At 40.7% G+C, this 19,428-nt stretch overlaps 4 protein-coding genes across 12 annotated transcripts in view; 2 read left to right on the top strand and 2 right to left on the bottom strand.

Moving 5' to 3' along the window:
- galnt16 (UDP-N-acetyl-alpha-D-galactosamine:polypeptide N-acetylgalactosaminyltransferase 16) overlaps positions 1 to 19,428 on the bottom strand; it is a 375,091-nt gene that overhangs the window by 39,956 nt on the left and 315,707 nt on the right. The gene's annotated exons all lie outside the window — the stretch shown is intronic.
- zc2hc1c (zinc finger, C2HC-type containing 1C) overlaps positions 1 to 19,428 on the bottom strand; it is an 835,825-nt gene that overhangs the window by 621,878 nt on the left and 194,519 nt on the right. The window lies entirely within an intron of this gene.
- On the top strand, positions 1,026 to 12,351 carry si:ch211-235i11.4. 5 transcript variants are annotated; one of them, NM_001443280.1, is given in 6 exon segments: positions 1,026 to 1,041; positions 1,257 to 1,285; positions 1,904 to 1,946; positions 2,805 to 2,974; positions 4,081 to 4,128; positions 7,308 to 12,351. In NM_001443280.1, coding segments are annotated over 3 exon segments (1,218 nt in total). In that variant the 5' UTR covers positions 1,026 to 1,041; positions 1,257 to 1,285; positions 1,904 to 1,946; positions 2,805 to 2,919; the 3' UTR covers positions 8,423 to 12,351.
- On the top strand, positions 1,026 to 19,103 carry LOC143412277 (Uncharacterized). 5 transcript variants are annotated; one of them, NM_001443285.1, is given in 7 exon segments: positions 1,026 to 1,041; positions 1,257 to 1,285; positions 1,904 to 1,946; positions 2,805 to 2,974; positions 4,081 to 4,128; positions 14,954 to 16,302; positions 17,549 to 19,103. In NM_001443285.1, coding segments are annotated over 3 exon segments (1,152 nt in total). In that variant the 5' UTR covers positions 1,026 to 1,041; positions 1,257 to 1,285; positions 1,904 to 1,946; positions 2,805 to 2,919; the 3' UTR covers positions 16,003 to 16,302; positions 17,549 to 19,103.

Here is a 19,428-nt window from a genome sequence, read left to right as displayed (position 1 = left end):
GATTACAAGCCCTAAACTGCTCCTTTTTTGTAAATGTGTTGCAGGTCTGGAATGACAGGAAAGGATGTATATTTACAAATGAAATGGAGTTGACCAGACAAAACTATGAAAATGCAGTGAAATACAAGTCAAAGTAAATTTAGAAATGCTTTTTTTTTTGTCATATATGAACCATGAATATAAACAAATGTTCAATACCCAGCTCGGGTATCCAAAATACTGTGTATTTAAGTGTAAATAACTTTTGTACAGTAGAATAAAAACCAAAGTGATGCATGTGTGCATAAAATATAGATTCTACACTTTCAAATGAAACCACTTACGGGGGTCTGGTGCAATGCTGGCCCTTTAAATCTTAAAGTGAAAGTAGATGAAATCGCGGACCCGGTGCCTGGTCCGCAGTGTTTAACTACGCATATTGAGAAACAGCCCTAGTGTTTTTTGCCATTGTACTTCTGTACATAAGAATAATACTTAAACATTATTAAAAAGATTTTATTGTTAATAACATAAAAACATGTAATAATCATGAAAACATTATCAGTTTTTGCAAATAAACTCTTTAAACTCGATTTAGAAGATTATGATTTCAAAAAGCATCTGAAAACAAGAACAAAATACTGTTGAAAGTTGATGAAGAACAAATCCCTCAGAGCAAGTGCAGTACAACAGTAGGCTGCTTACCACATCATGTTAGACGTATATATTACGTATACAGCAGCACAACGCCAGTGCAGTAAATATGCATTTACATCTTTTTACTTCAGTACACTTTAATGTATTGCAAGATGTATCGCTGTTAAACTTTATTGTATTGTAATTGAACTGTTTTATTATATTTCAATTTTACAGTTGCAATTAATTTTTACAGCAGTTATCCTTCAATATACTGCTGTTCTACTGCAGTTTTACCTCTGTATCCTCAGGCTTCCATCGAAATCCATTCATACTCCAGCACAGGAGGTGGCGATAGGCACCTAAACGTTGAATTGCAAGTCGTCAATAAACCCGAAGATGAGGAAAACAGACTGGCTGAGAGAAGTGAGACGATACTGCTGTATTGTTTAATCGTGCTTTTTGTATTGTCCTTGAGTTGTGCTCTTGTTGATTATGTAGTTATTGTTGATTATTGTACTGAAGTGAGCGCTAATCAGTGCCGACCGTTATTAAACTGCCGCCAGATTTAAATGAGGTAAAGTTGGTTTATATTGGTTCAGTGAACGAACTTGTGAAATCTCCCTGTGTTTTTACCACAGAACTTTGAATATCCAGTCTGAAATCACATGTAAGTTTGATTACAGAGGTAAAGTTGGTTTTATATTCGTTCATTTAGCAGTCTATATATTGTTTACTATGTTACTTTGAATATTCGATCGGAATTAGCATGCAAGTGTGCCTTGAAAACAACATTAACACTGTTTATTTGACTGTGAACAATGCTGTAACGTTACTTTGATAGTCATTGGCTGCTAATATGATTTCCCTATTTAAAATTTGCATTGAATACTTTTCTGAAATGTTATTATTAAGGGGAATGTCTGAAAATCCGAATATAAAACCAACTTTACTTCTATTCGTTCATTCAGCAGTCTCATAGAAGTAAAGTTGGTTTTATATTCGGATTTTCAGACATTCCCCTTAATAATATCATTTCAGAAAAGTATTCATTGCAAATTTTATCGAATAATCAAAGTAACATGGAAAACAGTATAAACACTTTTATATTAGTGAATGTGCGAATATAAAACCAACTTAGTATATGTGAGGGGGCTTGTAAATAACTTTTGAAAGAGTAAAGTTACGTTTAAAACCTAGCACACCAATGTTTTTCTTGTGAAATTCCCAACAAGTTTATAACGGTGTATCCATATAAATGGCCCACCCTGTATTTCTCTTTGTACAGATCACATCTATTACAAATGAAGGAACTGTTGTTGGGTGTTGAGGTAAAGTTGCTTTTTTATTCGCACATTTGTTCACTGATAACTTGTGACATGCTGCCTATAAGTTTTTTTTCCCGTGGTACATTGAATATTAAGCCTGAAATAAATCATAAAATAAACACATGTAAGATTAAAAACAACATTAGCACTATTTATTTGACTGTGAACAATGTTGTACTTTGTTAGTCGTTGGCTGCCAAAATGATTTCACAAATGTTATTTGGATTTTAGTAAGAATATTTTTCTGAAATTACATCAAGGAGAAACGCTGAATGTGTGAATATAAAACCAACTTTACCTCAATACTTCTCTAAATATCCCAAATTCAATCAAAAATCAAAACAAGTGTTGTTCCCCTATTATACTCTCATTACGAAATTAAGACATGAACATGCTCACAATGGGATATTAAGCATCAGGATTTGCTGAAATATCAAAATTATAAATAGTAAATGAACAACAATTATTTATTTTTGAAATAGGTGGAAACTTTCACTGCTCAGTGAACAAATGTAAAGTTATTAGCATTCACTGAAAACCACAACATTGACTAATCGTAACATTCTACTGCTGCTGATTTTAAATATGTGGTTTCTCATTGTGTTCACAGCATTTAATGTAAGATAATCATATGTAGCACCTTTTTAATTTATCATCCCAATAGTCAACTTTGGTACAGTTGAACCACTTGTTCAATGAAAGATTATGGTTGTGTGCTATTAGCTTAAGCTTTGTATTGTTGTGACTTAGATGAAGATCAGAACACATATTCAGTGAAATGATGCCAAAATCCAAGCAATCCCAAAGGGCTCACACACTTTTACCTGCAACTGTGTGTAACATTTTTTACATTTTGTTTAGTTTTGGCAGATCTGCTCCTCCTTCAGTAATGCTCCGTCTCCTCTGCTATAAATACTGGAATATTCCCATCAGGAAGAAGTGAAATCTGCAGAGTTTATTGAAGGACGGAGAGAACATGAGTGATCCAGAACCCTGCAGAATTAAACAGGAAGAGGCTGAAGAACTAATAGGTTGGTGTTTATTGCTAATTCTTCACTAATGAGGCTAAAGAACAATAATGATAAAAATTTCAATATGGATTGTTTGGCAATGTATGATACCTTGGAAAGTAGGTGGGCCAATATTAAGGCTATATAACTTATTTTACTTAATAATTAGGTCACACTTTACAATAAGGTTCATTAGTTAATGTTAAGTAATGCATTTACTAACATGAAAAAACAATGAACAATACATTTACTACAGTATTTATACATGTTGATAGAAGTTAGTTAATGAAAATTCAGTTGTTCGTTGTTAGTTCATGTTAACTCATGGTGCATTAACTAATGTTAAAAAGCATGGACTTGAATGTTAATGATGCATTAGTAAATGTTCAATTATGATTAATAAATGCTGTACATGTGTTGTTCATGATTAGTTCATGTTAGTAAATGCATTAACTAATGAACCTTATTGTAAAGTGTCACCAATAATTAAAATAGAATTAAATGGAAAATAATTTGAGAATTAATAATTCATTCATTCATCCTCTTTTTGGCTTAGTCCCTTTATTAATCTAGGGTCGCCACAGCGCAAGGATCCTCCAACTTATCCAGCATATGTTTTACACAGCAGATGCCCGTCCAGCTGCAACCTATCACTGGGAAAGAATTAATAAATATCTAATAAGTAACGTGTGAAATAAACACAGATGCACGTCAAATAAGTATTGAACACGTCACCATTTTTTTCAGATAACATTTCTAAAGGTGCTGTTGACTTGAAATTTTCACTGGATGTTGGTGACAACCAAAGACATTCATATATGCAATGAAAACAAATTACATTAGTTTACAAATTAAGTTATGTGTAATAAAATGAATTGAAGGGAAAAAAGAAAGGGATGTGTAGTTCGGCAGTGAAAGCCCAGACAGCAGCTGAAATCTCTCCGTAGTTCTTCAGCAACCCTCTGCCCTTCCTCAGTTTAAATGAACATTAGCTGCTTCAGTCCAACATCTGCATTAGCAAGAGGATGAAGATATAATCTATTCTGTGGCCAACTCGTCTCGTAAGCTTGTGACTAATAATGAAAATGCGAACTGAAAATAAATTATTATCTCTTATTAATTTCCAGAACCCTGCAGAATTAAACAGGAAGAGACCGAAGAACTGAAGACTGAAGGTTGGTGTTTATCACTGATTTTTCAATAATGATAACAAATATACAAGTATAATATAACAAATACATCAACAATCTAATTATACCAAATATTGTGCCCACCACAAAGCTTAACCTAACTTTAAGTAGACTGTACAAAGGTTGATAACTGAGTACTATATATTAAACTAGTTGTTTATATTAAATTATTAAAAATTAGATTGTATATAATTGTTTGAATTTAAATGCAAGTCGCTAGTCGCAAGACCAAAAGGAACGCTGGGCGAGTTGACCACAGCCACTACAGTTCCTAGGCTATCCTTTTGCATTTCGCTTTTCCCATGGCGTCCTTCTGGGCTGAGGCAAAAATCTTGGTGTGCATCTTCAGGTGCCAGTCTAGCTGGGCCAGTGTCCTCCGGCAGCTAGAAATCAGGCATAGCATATTCTGCATATCCACACGGCCAGAAGTCAGCGAGAGCTGAAGCCTTTTCTCCTCCGAGTTTGCAACCTTGTGAACCATTGACAGGTGTGTAGAGAGCCGACTGTATATGTTCTCACAAATGTTCAGGCAGTAAGACACCCATACGCCCTGTGAAGCAAGCCAAAACAAGGGGAAGACACCCAGCGCCCCTAGGATGTTACGTCTGATCCTTCCCACCGAGTTTAACCAACAGAGAGAAGGCTTTTGCTGTTACAACTTTTGTAACAGCAAAAGGAACCATGGATGTCCCAAAGACCGACTTTTGATTTCAAAGGAATCATAACCATCAAATGCACAGTTTGGGCAGCTTCACTGTGCCAGCCGTGTGGGGCTTTGCTCAGCTTTTTGTCACAAGTTCCAATCGCTCAGTGTGAGTGTGCATCTGGCAGGACTGAACCAGGCCGGGAATCAGTCGACCTACCCTTTTCTGGTTATGTTTCAGAGATCAGCTGGGATGTGGCCAGCCAGACCGCACACACCCCTCTTTATTTCACCCCCCAGTAGGCATGGGCCGGTATAAAATTCTGACGGTATGATAACCTTTTATAAAAATATCAGGTTTCATGGTATTGTGATTAATGCTTGAAATAAGTTCTTTTTTATTCCCCTTCAAACCAATATATTTTATTTTGTGAAAGATTTTAAATATTTTGAAGCAGTAAACATACCAGGCTGAATAATTCAAATGAATCATTGACTTCTGCTGTCTTTAGTTTTCAAAACACTGATTTCTTTCCAATTGAAAACAGCATCTTTGGATATCTTTTCTGCTGGAGATACTGTTGTCCTAAATAAAAAAAGTAAATAAAAAATCTTACTCGTACCTCGTAGGAATGGTGTTACATAAAAATTTGGCAGTTTTAAAATGTTGACTTTTCCAAACCTTGAAAACAATTATCATTACATGCCTACCTTTCCGAGACTCTACTAGCCCGCCCACCCACATCGGGTGAGGATGGGCGAGCCGAGAGCGAACGGGGATCAAGCCCAAGGTATACGAGGCTGAGATAGATGGGCCATCTAGATTCTCTTGAAGTATGGGACAGGGTTTTATGTGAAGGGGGTTTGTGTTCTTTTCCCTTAAAAGAACGCCCAAGGCACGGGAGAAACCAAGCTTGCCCCGTAGAGGCCACCACATTAGCGGGGAACCTGGGCGAGGGCCTCCCCCTGGCTGTCTCACAAGTTCCAATCGAACAGTGAGGATTGCCTGGCAGGACTAAACTAGCTTCGCCAAAAACTTGATGAGAGGTCAGAGAAATTTGGGGTCAGAGCACATACCTCCAGGCACCGTATGTTCCGACACTTAAGCCGGAATGAGTGGCACCCGACAGGCAGTCTGCCGCTCTGGGGCTCTCTGGATGAACAACCAAAGCAGGAAATTTATGCATTGCTGGTTTTGCACAGCTTTCTAGACCTCACCCTAAAGCCCCTACGTCATGCCAAAATGACCCACCATCACCTGGCTGTACTTATGCTTTGAAAGGGCCCTCCAGAAGGACCCAGTTACTTAGAGCTTGCTGCCCCGGGAACAGCTTGGCTTCCTAAAGGCCCCTGGATGTGACTATCCAGGGCTCTTCTTCAATGCTTAAATGGGCCGCCACATTTTGCAGGAACCCATCACTCTTTCTGGGGCAGCTTGGCTTCCTAAAGGCCCCTAGATGGGACCTTCCAGGGCATTTTTTCTATGCTCATATGGGCTACCACATTTAGTGGGAACCATTCACTCTTTCTGGGGCAGCTTAGCTTCCTAATGGCCCCTGCAGGGGACCTTCCAGGGCCCTTTTTCCATGCCCAAAATGGCCACCACACTTTGCCGGAATCGTTCACTCTTTCTCGTGCAGCTTGGTTTCCTAAAGCCCCCCGGATGGGACCTTCCAGAGCCCTTCTTCCATGGTAAAACTTCCAGGTGCAGGACGTCCTGACACCTAAGGCCCGGTGCTTCAATCCCCCCGGATGAACGACTGAAGCAGGAACTTTAAGCATTGCCAGTTTTGCATAACTTTCTAGACCCATCATCCACCTACTTCATTCCAGAAAAACCCACCATCCCCCGGGTCCAGAGGCCCCCTCTTCCATGCCCAGCTTGTAGCTTGCTGCCTTGGGGGCAGCTTGGTTTTCTAAAGACCCCTGGAGAGGACTGCTGGGGCCTTCCATTCCCAAAACGGCTGCCACATTTAGGAATCGGTCACTTGTTCTGGGGCAGCTTGGCTTCCTAAAGACCCCTGGATGGGACCTTCCAGGGCCTTAGTCCATACCCGAAATGGTTGCCGTAATTAGCAGAAATCGGTATCTCTTTCTGGGGCAGCTTGGTTTTATAAAGACCCCTGGATAGGACTTCCAGGGCCTTTCTTTCATGCCCAAATCAGTCACTCTTTCTGGGCTTCGTTTCAGCTGCCAGGGGCCTATGGAAATAGACTTCCTGGGCTTTCACCCAAGCCCAGCTTGGGAGGGAATCACTCACCCACTCTGGGGAGGGATGGGTTAGGATTAGGGGTAGAAGTTAATAAAAAAAACAATTTAATGGGTCATTTAATAAATAATATAATTAATAGAGGTTTACAGCAGGTCCTCTTGCACCGGCTTACTGCTTTCGCAACTTGTCACTACAGAAATCATTTTCAAAGAACTGCTGCAACCCAATTTATGTGCGTCAATGTATCTTTTAAGTTTTCAACCTTTGCTCAGCATTCATGACTGAACTTTTTTTTTACCTTTATTTCAGACCTAATTAAAGAGAATGAGGAGAGTGAAGAGGAGAAACAACATGTCCAAGCGGAAACTACTGATATTGATTCTAAGAACTTAAGAGACAAGAATTGTTGCGTCTGCACTCAGTGTGGGAAGAGTTTCAGTCAGTCATTAAACCTTAAAAGACACATGAAGACCCACACTGGAGAGAAACCCTTCACTTGTACTCGGTGTGGGAAGAGTTTCACTCAATATTCATACCTTAATAAACACATGAGGGTTCACACCGAAGAGAAACCTTTCATCTGCACTCAGTGTGGGAATTGTTTTAGACAATTATCATACCTTAATAAACACATGAGGATCCACACTGGAGAGAAACCCTTCACCTGCACTCAGTGTGGGAAGAGTTTCAGACAATCATCATGTCTCAGTAAGCACATGAGGATTCACACTGGAGTGAAACCTTTCACCTGCACTGAGTGTGGGAGGAGTTTTAGACAATCATCAGCTCTTAATCTGCACATGCTGATCCACATTAGAGAGAGAAAACACAAATGTGATCAATGCGGCAAATCATTTTTGAGAGCTGCAGAGCTGAAGGACCATCATAGAATTCATACAAAGGAGAAACCGTATTCCTGTTCTGAGTGTGGAAGGAGTTTTACAGGGATGTCAAATTTGAGACATCATCAAAAGATCCACACCGCTGTGAAAGAGCATATGTGCTTTGAGTGTGAGAAGACGTTTGCTACAGCTCAGAATTTGAAACTGCACCAGAGGATTCACACTGGAGAGAAACCGTACAAGTGTTCACACTGCAACAAAAGATTCCGTCAGTTTGGAGGCCTGAAAACGCATCAAATGATTCACACCGGAGAGAAACCTTACAAATGTTCACACTGCAACAATCAATTTAGTCGGTTAGCAACCCTGAAGTTGCATGAGATGATTCACACTGGAGAAAAACCTTACAAGTGTTCACACTGCAACAAAACATTCAGGGATTTAGGAAACATGAAAACACATGAGAGGATTCACACTGGAGAGAAGCCGTACACATGTGATCAGTGTCTGAAGAGTTTCACACGTTGGTTACAGCTTAAGAGACACATGAAAATCCACAGTGGAGAAAAGTGGAAAACATGATATCAATGCACGTCTGAATATCAGAAGACTTTGATTTTTTTGGGAAAACAATCACTCTGAAATTAGACAGGTCTGCCATTGCGTTCCTCAGGTTTCTATCTTAGGTTCCATACTGTTTAGTATCTACAGTTATTCGATAATCAATCTGCAATGCCTGGTTTTAGACCGCAATGATTTTTAGTATGCTCTTGGAAATGACAGATACTAAGTCCTGCACAGTGGCCAGAGGGATTGTGAGCCATTCGTCTTGCAGAATAGTTGCCAGGTCACTACTTGATGTTGGTGAAGAAAAAAAGTTTCCTGACTCGCTCCTCCAAAACACACTAAAGTGGCTCAATTTAGATCTGGGGACTGGCAGGCCATGAGGGATGTTCAACTTCACTTTCATGTTCATCAAACCACTTTGTCACCAGTCTTGCTGTGTGTATTGGTGCATTATCATCTTGATACATAACACTGCCTTCTGGTTACAGAGTTTGAAACATTGGGTGCAAATGGTCCTTCAGAATGGTTTGGCAGTGATGCACCCATCTAGCACACGAATGGGGCTTAGATAATGCCATGATATTGCTAATCAAACTATTACTGATGCACTCCTGTGCTTCACTCTGGGGATGGAACGGTCTGGGTGATGCACTTCTTTGCGGCTTCTCCACATCGTAACTCTCAGTTGTGGGAAAGATAGTGAAGATGGATGCATCGGAGAACAATGCATGTTTTACATTGTCCACAGCCCAAGATTTTTGCTGCTGGCACCATTGACAACAATGTTTGACTTTGGCACGAGTCACCAAAGTTTTGTCTATTAACCTTATTCTAAAATGCGGAAGTGCGCCTGTTTTCGCGATTGTCTTAGAACTTCCGATTCAGTCGCCTATGGGAGAAATGACTAGGAATAATAAACGGCAGAAAACGGTCAAACTACTTGCTCTACAAACAAATTTTTGCATGACTATACAGACCAAGTAGTATAATATAACAAGAAAATATCAAATTGCAACATCAAGCAGCGAAATGAGCAGTTTTTAATGTCTAAAAATGAATGGAAGTGAATGAGACCGGAAGTCTTGAGCCAAAAAGATTCAAATGGCAGCGCCCGCTCGTCTGCGGAGAATAAGGTCAATAGCAGTCCGGCCATTTATATTGACCCTGTGGAGCTCCCGACCAACGGTTTTGGTGGAAACAGGAGAGTTGAGATGCACATTTAATTATACAGTGTTTTGGGCAATTGTGATTTTGTTTTTTCAAAATAATCCATGTTAGCAGCCGGACATCCCTTTCAGACAGCTTCCTCTTGGTCCACAATTAGTCCTGTTGGATGTGGTTCTTCTTCTTGGTGGTTTGCTGACATTACTCTGGATACCGTGGCTCTTAATAATCACAAGGACTTGCTGTCTTGGTCACAGATGCACTAGCGAGTCTTGCGCCATCAATTTGTCTTGTATTTGAACTCTGATATGTCACGCATATTGTTGTATGGATTGCAATATTTTAAGCAAATCTTCACACTCAGCTCCTTACTGGTGGAATGAGCAATCAATGAAGATTGGCCACCAGGCTGGTCAAAACCTCCAACACGTAACTGGCCAGTTTTTCAGTTTCATTATCCCACCCTTGCACATGATTCATTTGAGGCAAATCATGAGCATATTTGGACTGAGATATCACACTTATGCTTATAATACCCAAATTTATATCAGCTCCAAATCTAATCTGTTACCTCCACAATGCTTTCAGAGTGTGAAGACCCCATTTTTTTTCAAGAAATATCAAAGTCTTATACTTGAGAGCCAGGAGAATGGATGGAGGGCCTGGAATTTACCAGTAGAGGTGGGTTGTAGGGGGTTTGCGGGGCAGTCACTCTGGAGAGCCCTTGGGCTGCTGGGAATTGAAGGAATGGCCAGGAAACGGCTTATAGGAAAGGGCACTGAAGAGGCGGAAGCAACATCTCGCTGGATTTGGCTGCAAAGGGAGATTGGGTGGGAAAACAAAACATATCATAGAGTTGGGTGGTGGTCAGTAGGAGTTGGTTCAGGACGCTGGATCTGCTGTCGAGCCCTCCCAAGGTGTCATGGGCTTAAATCGTTGAAACACCGAGGAAGGGGGGTGCCCATCTGATGACCGGCTGTAACCACCAACCCTTATAAAGAGTGTATCCCTAACTCCCTAGCTGGTGCTGAAGGAAGAAAGGAGGGGGGAAGTATGCCACTGGCCCACAGTTGGTGCAGGGCAGAGTACCTGTAAAAGTGGGCCAGTTGCGATGGTCCCATCGTATTTTGCATAGTCACTAAGATAGCGATTTCAGAGGGTAGCTTTGTATTTCCATCTACTAATGCGTCAGATGATTTTTAATACTCATCTGACACCAGAGTATGTGAGGAGTGTAGCAGCTTAATTTCGGCCTAATCGCTGGGGTTTTCTCTCACTCAGAGCACGCTCCATCATAAACGCAACAGATACAGTTGTGAATCATTTGATATGTGATTGGGAGGGTATAAAAGAGGACAAGAACAAAGAACAGACCTTCTGTTTTGTGGAGGTCGCAAAGCTCAGCCGTCGTCGCTGTTGTCGCCATCATCTCCTATCTCCTGCCCCAGACTACATCGCATTAGTGTTGTTTGACCCATTTCATTAAGCTTCCTTTTGAACTGTGCGAGGCTTGCTTCTTCACCTGCCTATTACCGGCTGGCAGAGTCAGATTGTATTTTTTTTTACCTCCTTAGTTTACAAAGTTTTTTCAAACTGCTCGCCTTACTTTATTAGTGCCAGTATTTTGGTTTACTTATAGCTGGTGTGTGGTGTGCAGTCTGGCACAAAATGGCTGCCGTCACATCATCCAGGTGGATGCTGCACACTGGTGTGTATGAGGAGATTCCCCACTATGTGTAAAGCACTTTGAGTGCCCAGAAAAGTGCTATATAAATGTAATGAATTATCATTATTAGTATTATTATTAAACTAGATTTCTGTTAGAGAATACTGAAGCAGTAGGTTGAGAATTGCCATTTAATTAGATTTCTCCTGGTTTTTAGGGAAGATTTCTGTAATTTTATTTAGGGTTCATTGTTTTAGTAGGCAAGTTATATTATTTCCGCGAAAGTTAGTGGTCTATTTTGTTTATTATTTCAACCTGGATTCCCATCCGAAGAAATTAGCTTCCGAGAACTTTAATTGTAAAATAAACATTGTTATTTCTTGTTAAAGCCTGTTGTGGTTACTGTGAGCTGGGACAGAAGAGGGGAAATCCCTAAATTTTATTATTTCATTATTTAAGTCAGTGGTCACCAAACTTGTTTCTGGAGGGCCGGTGTCCTGCAGATTTTTGCTCAAACCCTAATCAAACACACCTGAACAAGCTAATCAAGCTCTTACTTGGTATACTTGAAACATCCAGGCAGGTGTGTTGAGGCAAGTTGGAGCTAAACCCTGCAGGGACACCGGCCCTCCAGGACCAGGATTGGTGACCCCTGATTTAAGTTATGCTTTGTCACTGTTCTTACTAACTGTAGATGGGACGTAACAATCCTTTCAGCGAAGCCTGATTTTTTTTTGTGTTGGTCTGAAGTAGGATACACTGAACTGAGACTTAATAAATAAGAGTTGCTTATTAAAAAAACACTGAACTTGCTGCAACTGAGATGGAGAGAATGAAAGCACACAGACACTGAGGCAAAAACAGTTATTTGTGTCGTAATTGTAGCAGTGATATGACAGGTTTGTTGAAAGCTCCTCCATATTCTGTAAGAAATGCTTTCACATTAGCCAGTTTCATGAAGCTGTCAATCCATATTTTCAAATTGGACTGTTGATTGGTACTCTATTGTGTTATACTTGTTTTTTTGCATTTGTATTTTTATTAGTTGTTTAATTTTGACTGTTGTATAATAGTGCATTATAAATAAATGTTTTACACCATTTTGATTCGTCAATTTTTGTATTCACCTTTTTGCCCAATATTTGTTGTTGTCTGCGCTTTCTCAATTTACCTCTTTAATTCCAGGGGTGCAATTTGGGCATCCTTTTCTTGCGTTTTTCCTTCACATCTTAACTCCACCCTTTACAGATATGAACAAAGGACAAAGAAAAAATGCGAGGACAGAGGAACAGAATCAAATGATATAGATCAGGGGTCACCAATCCTGGTCCTGGAGGGCCGGTGTCCCTGCAGGGTTTTAGCAACACACCTGCCTGGATGTTTCAAGTATACCTAGTAAGACCTTGATTAGCTTGTTCAGGTGTGTTTGATTAGGGTTGGAGCTAAAATCTGCAGGACACCGGCCCTCCAGGAACAAGTTTGGTGACCCCTGATATAGATCAATGCTTTCTTTAGCATCACTTCAAAGCGTCATCATTTAATGAATACTCTTCACCACAGATTTTGTTTGCACATCAGGATTTTTCAATGGTTAGAGTTAATTATTTAGCGCCAATATTTCATTGCTACATATTATTACTGTAGTTTTCATAAAAGGGGCAAAGTAAACATTCATAAAAAAGTTTTATTTCTAACTAGTTCAATTTGATTTGCTGTAAAACATAACCGAGTGTTTTTACATGAGATACATACTGCTATTTGATTTATGTTGAATAAGGGACTGTGCTGGGAAGATAAAGTCCTCTGATAACCCTTATAAGTGACTAACTAGTCCTATTCAATATTCTGATTGGGCTACAGCCAGTCCAAGCCCCAGTTTAGCACCGGCGTCACTGTTTTTGAACTGCAACGAACCGAAAGCAATACTTCACATTATCGACGAGAGAAAGCATAACACAAACAGACATTTACAGCCTTCTTCCATGGGCCCTGGGGCTTCAGCCCCATCAAGCCCTTATGGTAATCCGGCCCTGGCTTGATGCTGACGCGCTGATCAGCTGCCGGTGTGAATCCCGGTTAATGCACGTTAAAAAAAATATGCAGCGCTCATGCATTGTGAAACCTGCATTACAGCATTTCAAGCAGAAGTGTCGCAGAGTGAGTTTTGCAAGTTGACAAAACTAAAATTTTATTTTTCAAAACTTATTTTCATTAAACAATATGAAGCAGAAATGAGGAATGACAAGTCAGGGAGGTAAGATTTAAGTTCTCCATGAGACGGGCTTCTGTAAGGTTCTCGTCTCCACAGAAGAACGCTGGAGCTCAAACAGAGTGACCATCGGGTTATTGATCACCTCCCTGACTAAGGCCCTCCTCCCCTGATCACTCAGCTTAGATGGCCGGCCAGCTCTAGGAAGAGTCCTGGCACCTCATGCACGAAGACTTGCGTGGAAATCATACTAAAACATTGAAAACAGAAAAAAAATTCAGATGTATGAAACACTGCGTACGCCGAAATCCACGCATATTCTTTTGTACATCCAAATGAACGTGAAACTGAGCGCAACATGCACGAACACAAAACCCCTCCCTGCCTCCGCCCCCGTATAAATATGCTAATGACTCTACTTTGGCAAAACCCAACGAAAAAGCAACGGCAAAAGCAAGCAAGAAGAGAAACTTTGAACAGAATGTGAACTGGAGGTGCTGCTTTCGGAGGTAGACCGGAGGAAAACTGTGTTATTTGCAAGTTCGTCCTCCGGAATAAAAAACAAAAGAAAAAAATAGAGTGGGAGAGTTTAGCTGATGCGGTTAACACAGTTGAGTCTGAACATCGCACTGTAGAGTTACAAGAGAAATAGTGTGATATATAGGTGTAAAATGTTGCAGCACCCTTAGCAGTCTCAGTGGCGCAGCTCGTAAAACGCATGTCATCATGTTTTGACACGTTCGAGCATGAACTCGGTTTGAATCCAGCGTCTGATGAACTCTTTCTTCTTTTTTCCCCCGCTAAATATCAGATTTTGCTACTATCTATCACGAGAAAGACAAGTAGGAATCATTAATAAGTCTGTGCATCATATTTTATTTGCACATTTATTGAATGGAAATGTTTCTGATTCACGTATGCAAATTCATCTTCAGATAGTGTCTTTATAGTAATGTGCGTGCGGTAGATCGCTCCCATTACATTGGGAAAACAGGCGACCGCTGCAAATTGCGCTTTAATGTTTGGCTGGTCAACTGTATGGTATGGAAACCTTATATCCCTGCTAGATGAACCCGTCTCATACAGCTGCCATTGCAAGGCTCAGACACTTTGTAGAGAGCAATTTAACACAACTGCCTCTAGGAGTCGCCAACGGAAATAAAACAGACACGCACAAAAAATGTGCGTACGCCAGCCGTGAAGCTGGCGTGGAGCTGCGCACATTCCCACGTTCAGTTCATCGTTAGTAAATCCAAACGTTAGCGATTCTGAGCGTGAAACCTGGCGCACGCAAAGTTTTTGTGGGTATGCAGCGTTGATACATGAGGCCCCTGGTGGTTCCAAACATTTTCCACTTCCACATAATACTAAACTAAATATTATCTGATTTACCTTCCATTAATGTGCGTCAATATGTTGTACTCATTATTTTCAGTGTCTTTTCAGTCTTCAACATTTGCTCAGCGATTATGGCTTACTAAAAACTGAACTTTTATTTTTATTTCAGACCTAATTGAAGAGAATGAGAAGAGTGAAGAGGAGAAACAACATGTCCAAGCTGAAGAAACACCTAATTTAGAGACTTCTGATGTTAATTTTAAGAACAGAAGAGGCAAGAATTGTTGCGTCTGCACTCAGTGTGACAAGAGTTTCGGTAGTTCATCAAACCTTAGAAGACACATGATGATCCACACTGGAGAGAGACCTTTAACCTGCACTCAGTGTGGGACAAGTTTCAGACTATTATCAGCTCTTAAACAACACATGAGGATTCACACTGGAAAGAAACCATTCACGTGTACTCAGTGTCAGAAGAGTTTTAGCCAATCATCAAACCTTAAAAAGCACGTGATAGTCCACACTGGAGAGAGAGCACACAAATGTGATCAATGCGGCAACACATTTTTGAGAGATTTACAGCTGAAGGACCATCTTAGAGTTCATACAAAGGAGAGACCGTATTACTGTTCTGAGTGTGGAAAGAGTTTTACACAGCAGGCAAATTTAAGACGACATAAGAAGATCCACACTGGTGTGAGAGAGCATATGTGCTTTGAGTGTGAGAAGACTTTTACTACAGCTGCAGAATTGAAAGTGCACCAGAGGATTCACACTGGAGAGAAACCATACAAGTGTTCACACTGCAAGAAGAGATTCAGTCAGTCAGGAAGCCTGAAAGCACATCAAACGATTCACACTGGAGAGAAATCGTACAAGTGTTCACACTGCGACAAGAGATTCAGTCAGCCGTTACACCTGAAAACACATGAGAGGATTCACACCGGAGAGAAACCTTACAAGTGTTCACACTGCAACAAGCAATTCAATCAGTCAGTACACCTAAGAACACACGAGTTGGTTCACACTGGAGAGAAACCGTACAAGTGTTCACACTGCAACCATCGATTTACTCGGTTAGCATATCTAAAAACACATGAGAGGAGTCACACTGGAGAGAAACCGAACACATGTGATCAGTGTCTAAAGAGTTTCACACATTTGTCTACGCTTAAGAAGCACATGAAAATCCACAGTGGAGAAAAGCTGAATAAATGACATCAATGCAGCAAGACTTTTCTCGTGTGCTGAGGGTGTTTCATCTCTGAATATCAGAAAACTTTCTTGGGAAACAATCACTCTGAAATTAGATAGGTCTGCCATGGTTTTTCCTCAGCGTTCTTACTTGGGTCCTCCAGAATGATTCGGTGGCACTTGGCAGTGATGCACCCATCTAGCACAAGTATTGGGCCTAGGGAATGCCATGATATTGCTGCCCAAACTATCACTGATTCACTCTCAATGCTTTACTCTAGGCATGAAACCGTCTGCTTTCTTTTGTGGCTTCTCCACACCCTACCTTTCCCCAGTGGCGCAGCGCAAAATGCGGAGGCCCCCCTGCAGGGATCACCGACAGGGTCCCCTGTCAAAGGCGGGGGGGGGTGGTCAGAGCCAGAGATATACACATATCTATGGTGTATCTATGGTCGGGAGTTTTCCTGGATGTATTATGCAATTATTTTTTAATTATAAAAAATTATAATTTTACATTACTTTTCTACATTGATGGATCAGTGACCGCACGGGTATTCCTGACAAAAAGCTTGTGTTTGTGTGTACAGAAATGCACTATTCACCCTCCCTGTTAAATTTGATCTAATCCGTGTCCTGAAACACAGCTCCTCTCCTGCTTTCACTTCTCATACTGACGGAGGGAGCGATTCGTTTGTGAATGATCTCCGTTATGAACGACTCGTTCACTAGATGACAATAATACAAGTTTCTGGCAGCGCAGCATCTCGTTGTCATATTTTTTTGCATTGTTTGCTGATTTTATTCAACAAAACTAGCATAAGTCGAGTGTTTAGTGCGAGTTGGAGCTGCTTTGCCGTATGGTGAATGCAGTAAGTGACTGTTATCATCAATAAAGTTACCTGATTAGCACAAAACTCAGAACACACAAAAACGTAAAGAACTGACGTATGAAATGTTACCTATGAAATGTTCTGCCTTTGTGCTTTGTTTTCTTTGTTTGCTCGTTACTACACTCGTAGACAGCGCTTAAGTCCCGCATCTTCACGTAATAACACTGTCTTGACTAGTGCGGTTGAATGACATTTGTCCTGGGAGCACTGTACCAATGTGGCGGCGCTATAGACGCATGCTCAGGGTCCCTATGCGATATCTAGTTTATATATCTATGTCACAAATTGAGGAGCGGGGAAAGGAGGCAGGGTGGAGCGACAACGCGGGGAATCCTTCACAAACTGAGGAGCGATCACAATCCGAAAGCGGCGAGAGCGTCAAAGTAGCCAGAAGTCATTCATTTTTTAACGAGAACCGGCGGCGAGAAAACAGCGGCGCGTCTTCATTGGCTATGACGCGGTTCGGCGGCAAGCAATCAGAATGAAGTAGTCCACCGCTTGAGAGGAGTTCAGAGAACACAGACCTGTGAACTTTGGTTCCGACCACAGTTGTTCCCAGAAGTTTGATTATTGCGGTTCCTGGATTTTCAATTATTGAAAATCGCGTCGACGTGAGGCCCTTTAATCACGCAGGGCCCCCCCGCGGTGCGTGCCCTGCGGGCCCATCCGCTACGCCACTGCCTTTCCCAGATGTGGGAAAGACCGTGAAGGTGGATGCATCAGAGAACAATACATGTTTCACATTGTCCACAGCCCAAGATCTTTGCTTCTGGCACCATTGAAACCGATGTTTGGCATTGGCACGAGTGACCCAAGTTTTGGCTATAGCAGCTCGGCCATGTATATTGACCCTGTGGAGCTCTCTACCAACAATTTTAGTGGAAGCAGGAGAGTTGAGGTGCACATTTAATTCTGCAGTGAGTTGGGCAGCTGTGTTTATTATTTTATTTTTTATATAGTCAATGTTAGAAGCCGGACATCCCTTTCAGACAGCTTTCTCTTGGTCCACAGTTACTCCTGTTGGATGTGGTTCTTCTACTTAGTGGTTTGCTGACATTACTTCGGATACCACGGCTCTTGATACGTCACAAAGACTTGCTGTCTTGGTCACAGATGGGTCAGCAAGACAAGCACCAACAATTTGTCCTGTTTTTGAACTCTGATATGTTACACACAATGTTTTAAGCAAATCTGTGCTATTACTCTGCTTATTAAAGCTTTACCTTTACACTCGCTCTTACTGGTGGAATGTGCAATCAATGAAGATTGGCCACCAGGCTGGTCAAAACCTCCAACACTGAATTGGCCATTCAGTTTCATTGTCCCACCCCTGCATATTCTTTCCCTTGGGTCAAATCATCAGCAAATATGGACCAAGATATCACTTTTATACTTATGATTCCCTAAATTTATATCAGCTCCAAATCTAATCTGTTACCTCCACAATGCTTTCAGCGTGTGTGTAAGGAACTAAAATGTAGACGCACACCAATTTCTGTATTTTTTATTTAAATTGTCTTAAAACAGAGGTGGTACTTATTATACCAGCAGCTAGTCAGAAATATTGCAATTTCGGATGGCAGCATTGTATTTCCATCTACTCAAGCTCGTAACTTTGGAGTGATTTTTCGCTCACTCCATGCACGCTCCATCATAAACACAACAGATGCCGTTTTTAAATCATTTGATATATTTAACTAACAAAACAACCAGGCCTTTTTCATTCTGAGAATTAGCTATTATTAGCCTAGTCCTTAACGATAAACGATACAATTATAAAAATAGAATGTACGTAACACAACACTGTCAAAAACAAAACTATTATATCTAAATCTATAGGCTTATAAAAGTCAACACAGGCGCCTCATCATAACATCTCCGTGGTCACCGCACGTGCATCTGTTTAAGTGAAGTTTATTTATAAACTAATTTCGAGAGGAGCAAGCGCTTATGATTGATAGCACCTGGTCCACATTTGCTAACACTGATTTACCGACTGATTTAAGGAGTCAGACGACTCCTTAACGACTATAAACAACCAGAGTATCTTACTTCAGCCATCTTTGTCTTGAAGAATCCCCCCTTCCACCCCTACTCCTCCCATTTCCTTGTCAGGGCAGCAACGCGTAGGTTGCGCCGTAGCATATGCGCGCACTTGACGCAAAAGTATAATTAACCCTAAGTTGGCAGTTCGTTCCGCTGTGTCAACCCCAGATTAATAAAGGGACTAAGCCGAAAAGAAAATGAATGAATGATTTAACTGTTTACTGCAGTGAATAAATTAATAAAATGAAAACATAAACATTCAAAAGTACACTTGCTGCAAGACAAATAGCCTGTGTACTTCAAAAGATTTAACAATTTGCTATCATGAATTGCTCTATTTTAAAATACTACATTTGTACCAGGTATATTTTAAATACGATTAAATTATAGTACAGCATAATATTTAGGGTATTTAATGTACTTTGATATGCTGTATTGGATCAACATCAAGTATACTTTGACTAGGCTATACAGCAGCACATGCAGTAAATATGAAGTTTACTTCTTTTACTGC

This window comes from Danio rerio, chromosome 17, assembly GCF_052040795.2.
Source record: "Danio rerio strain M-AB ecotype USA chromosome 17, GRCz13ab, whole genome shotgun sequence".
In the NCBI taxonomy this organism is placed as follows: domain Eukaryota; kingdom Metazoa; phylum Chordata; class Actinopteri; order Cypriniformes; family Danionidae; genus Danio; species Danio rerio.
The sequence above is the reverse complement of the archived record's forward strand: the minus strand, read 5'-3'. Positions and strand labels throughout refer to the sequence as shown.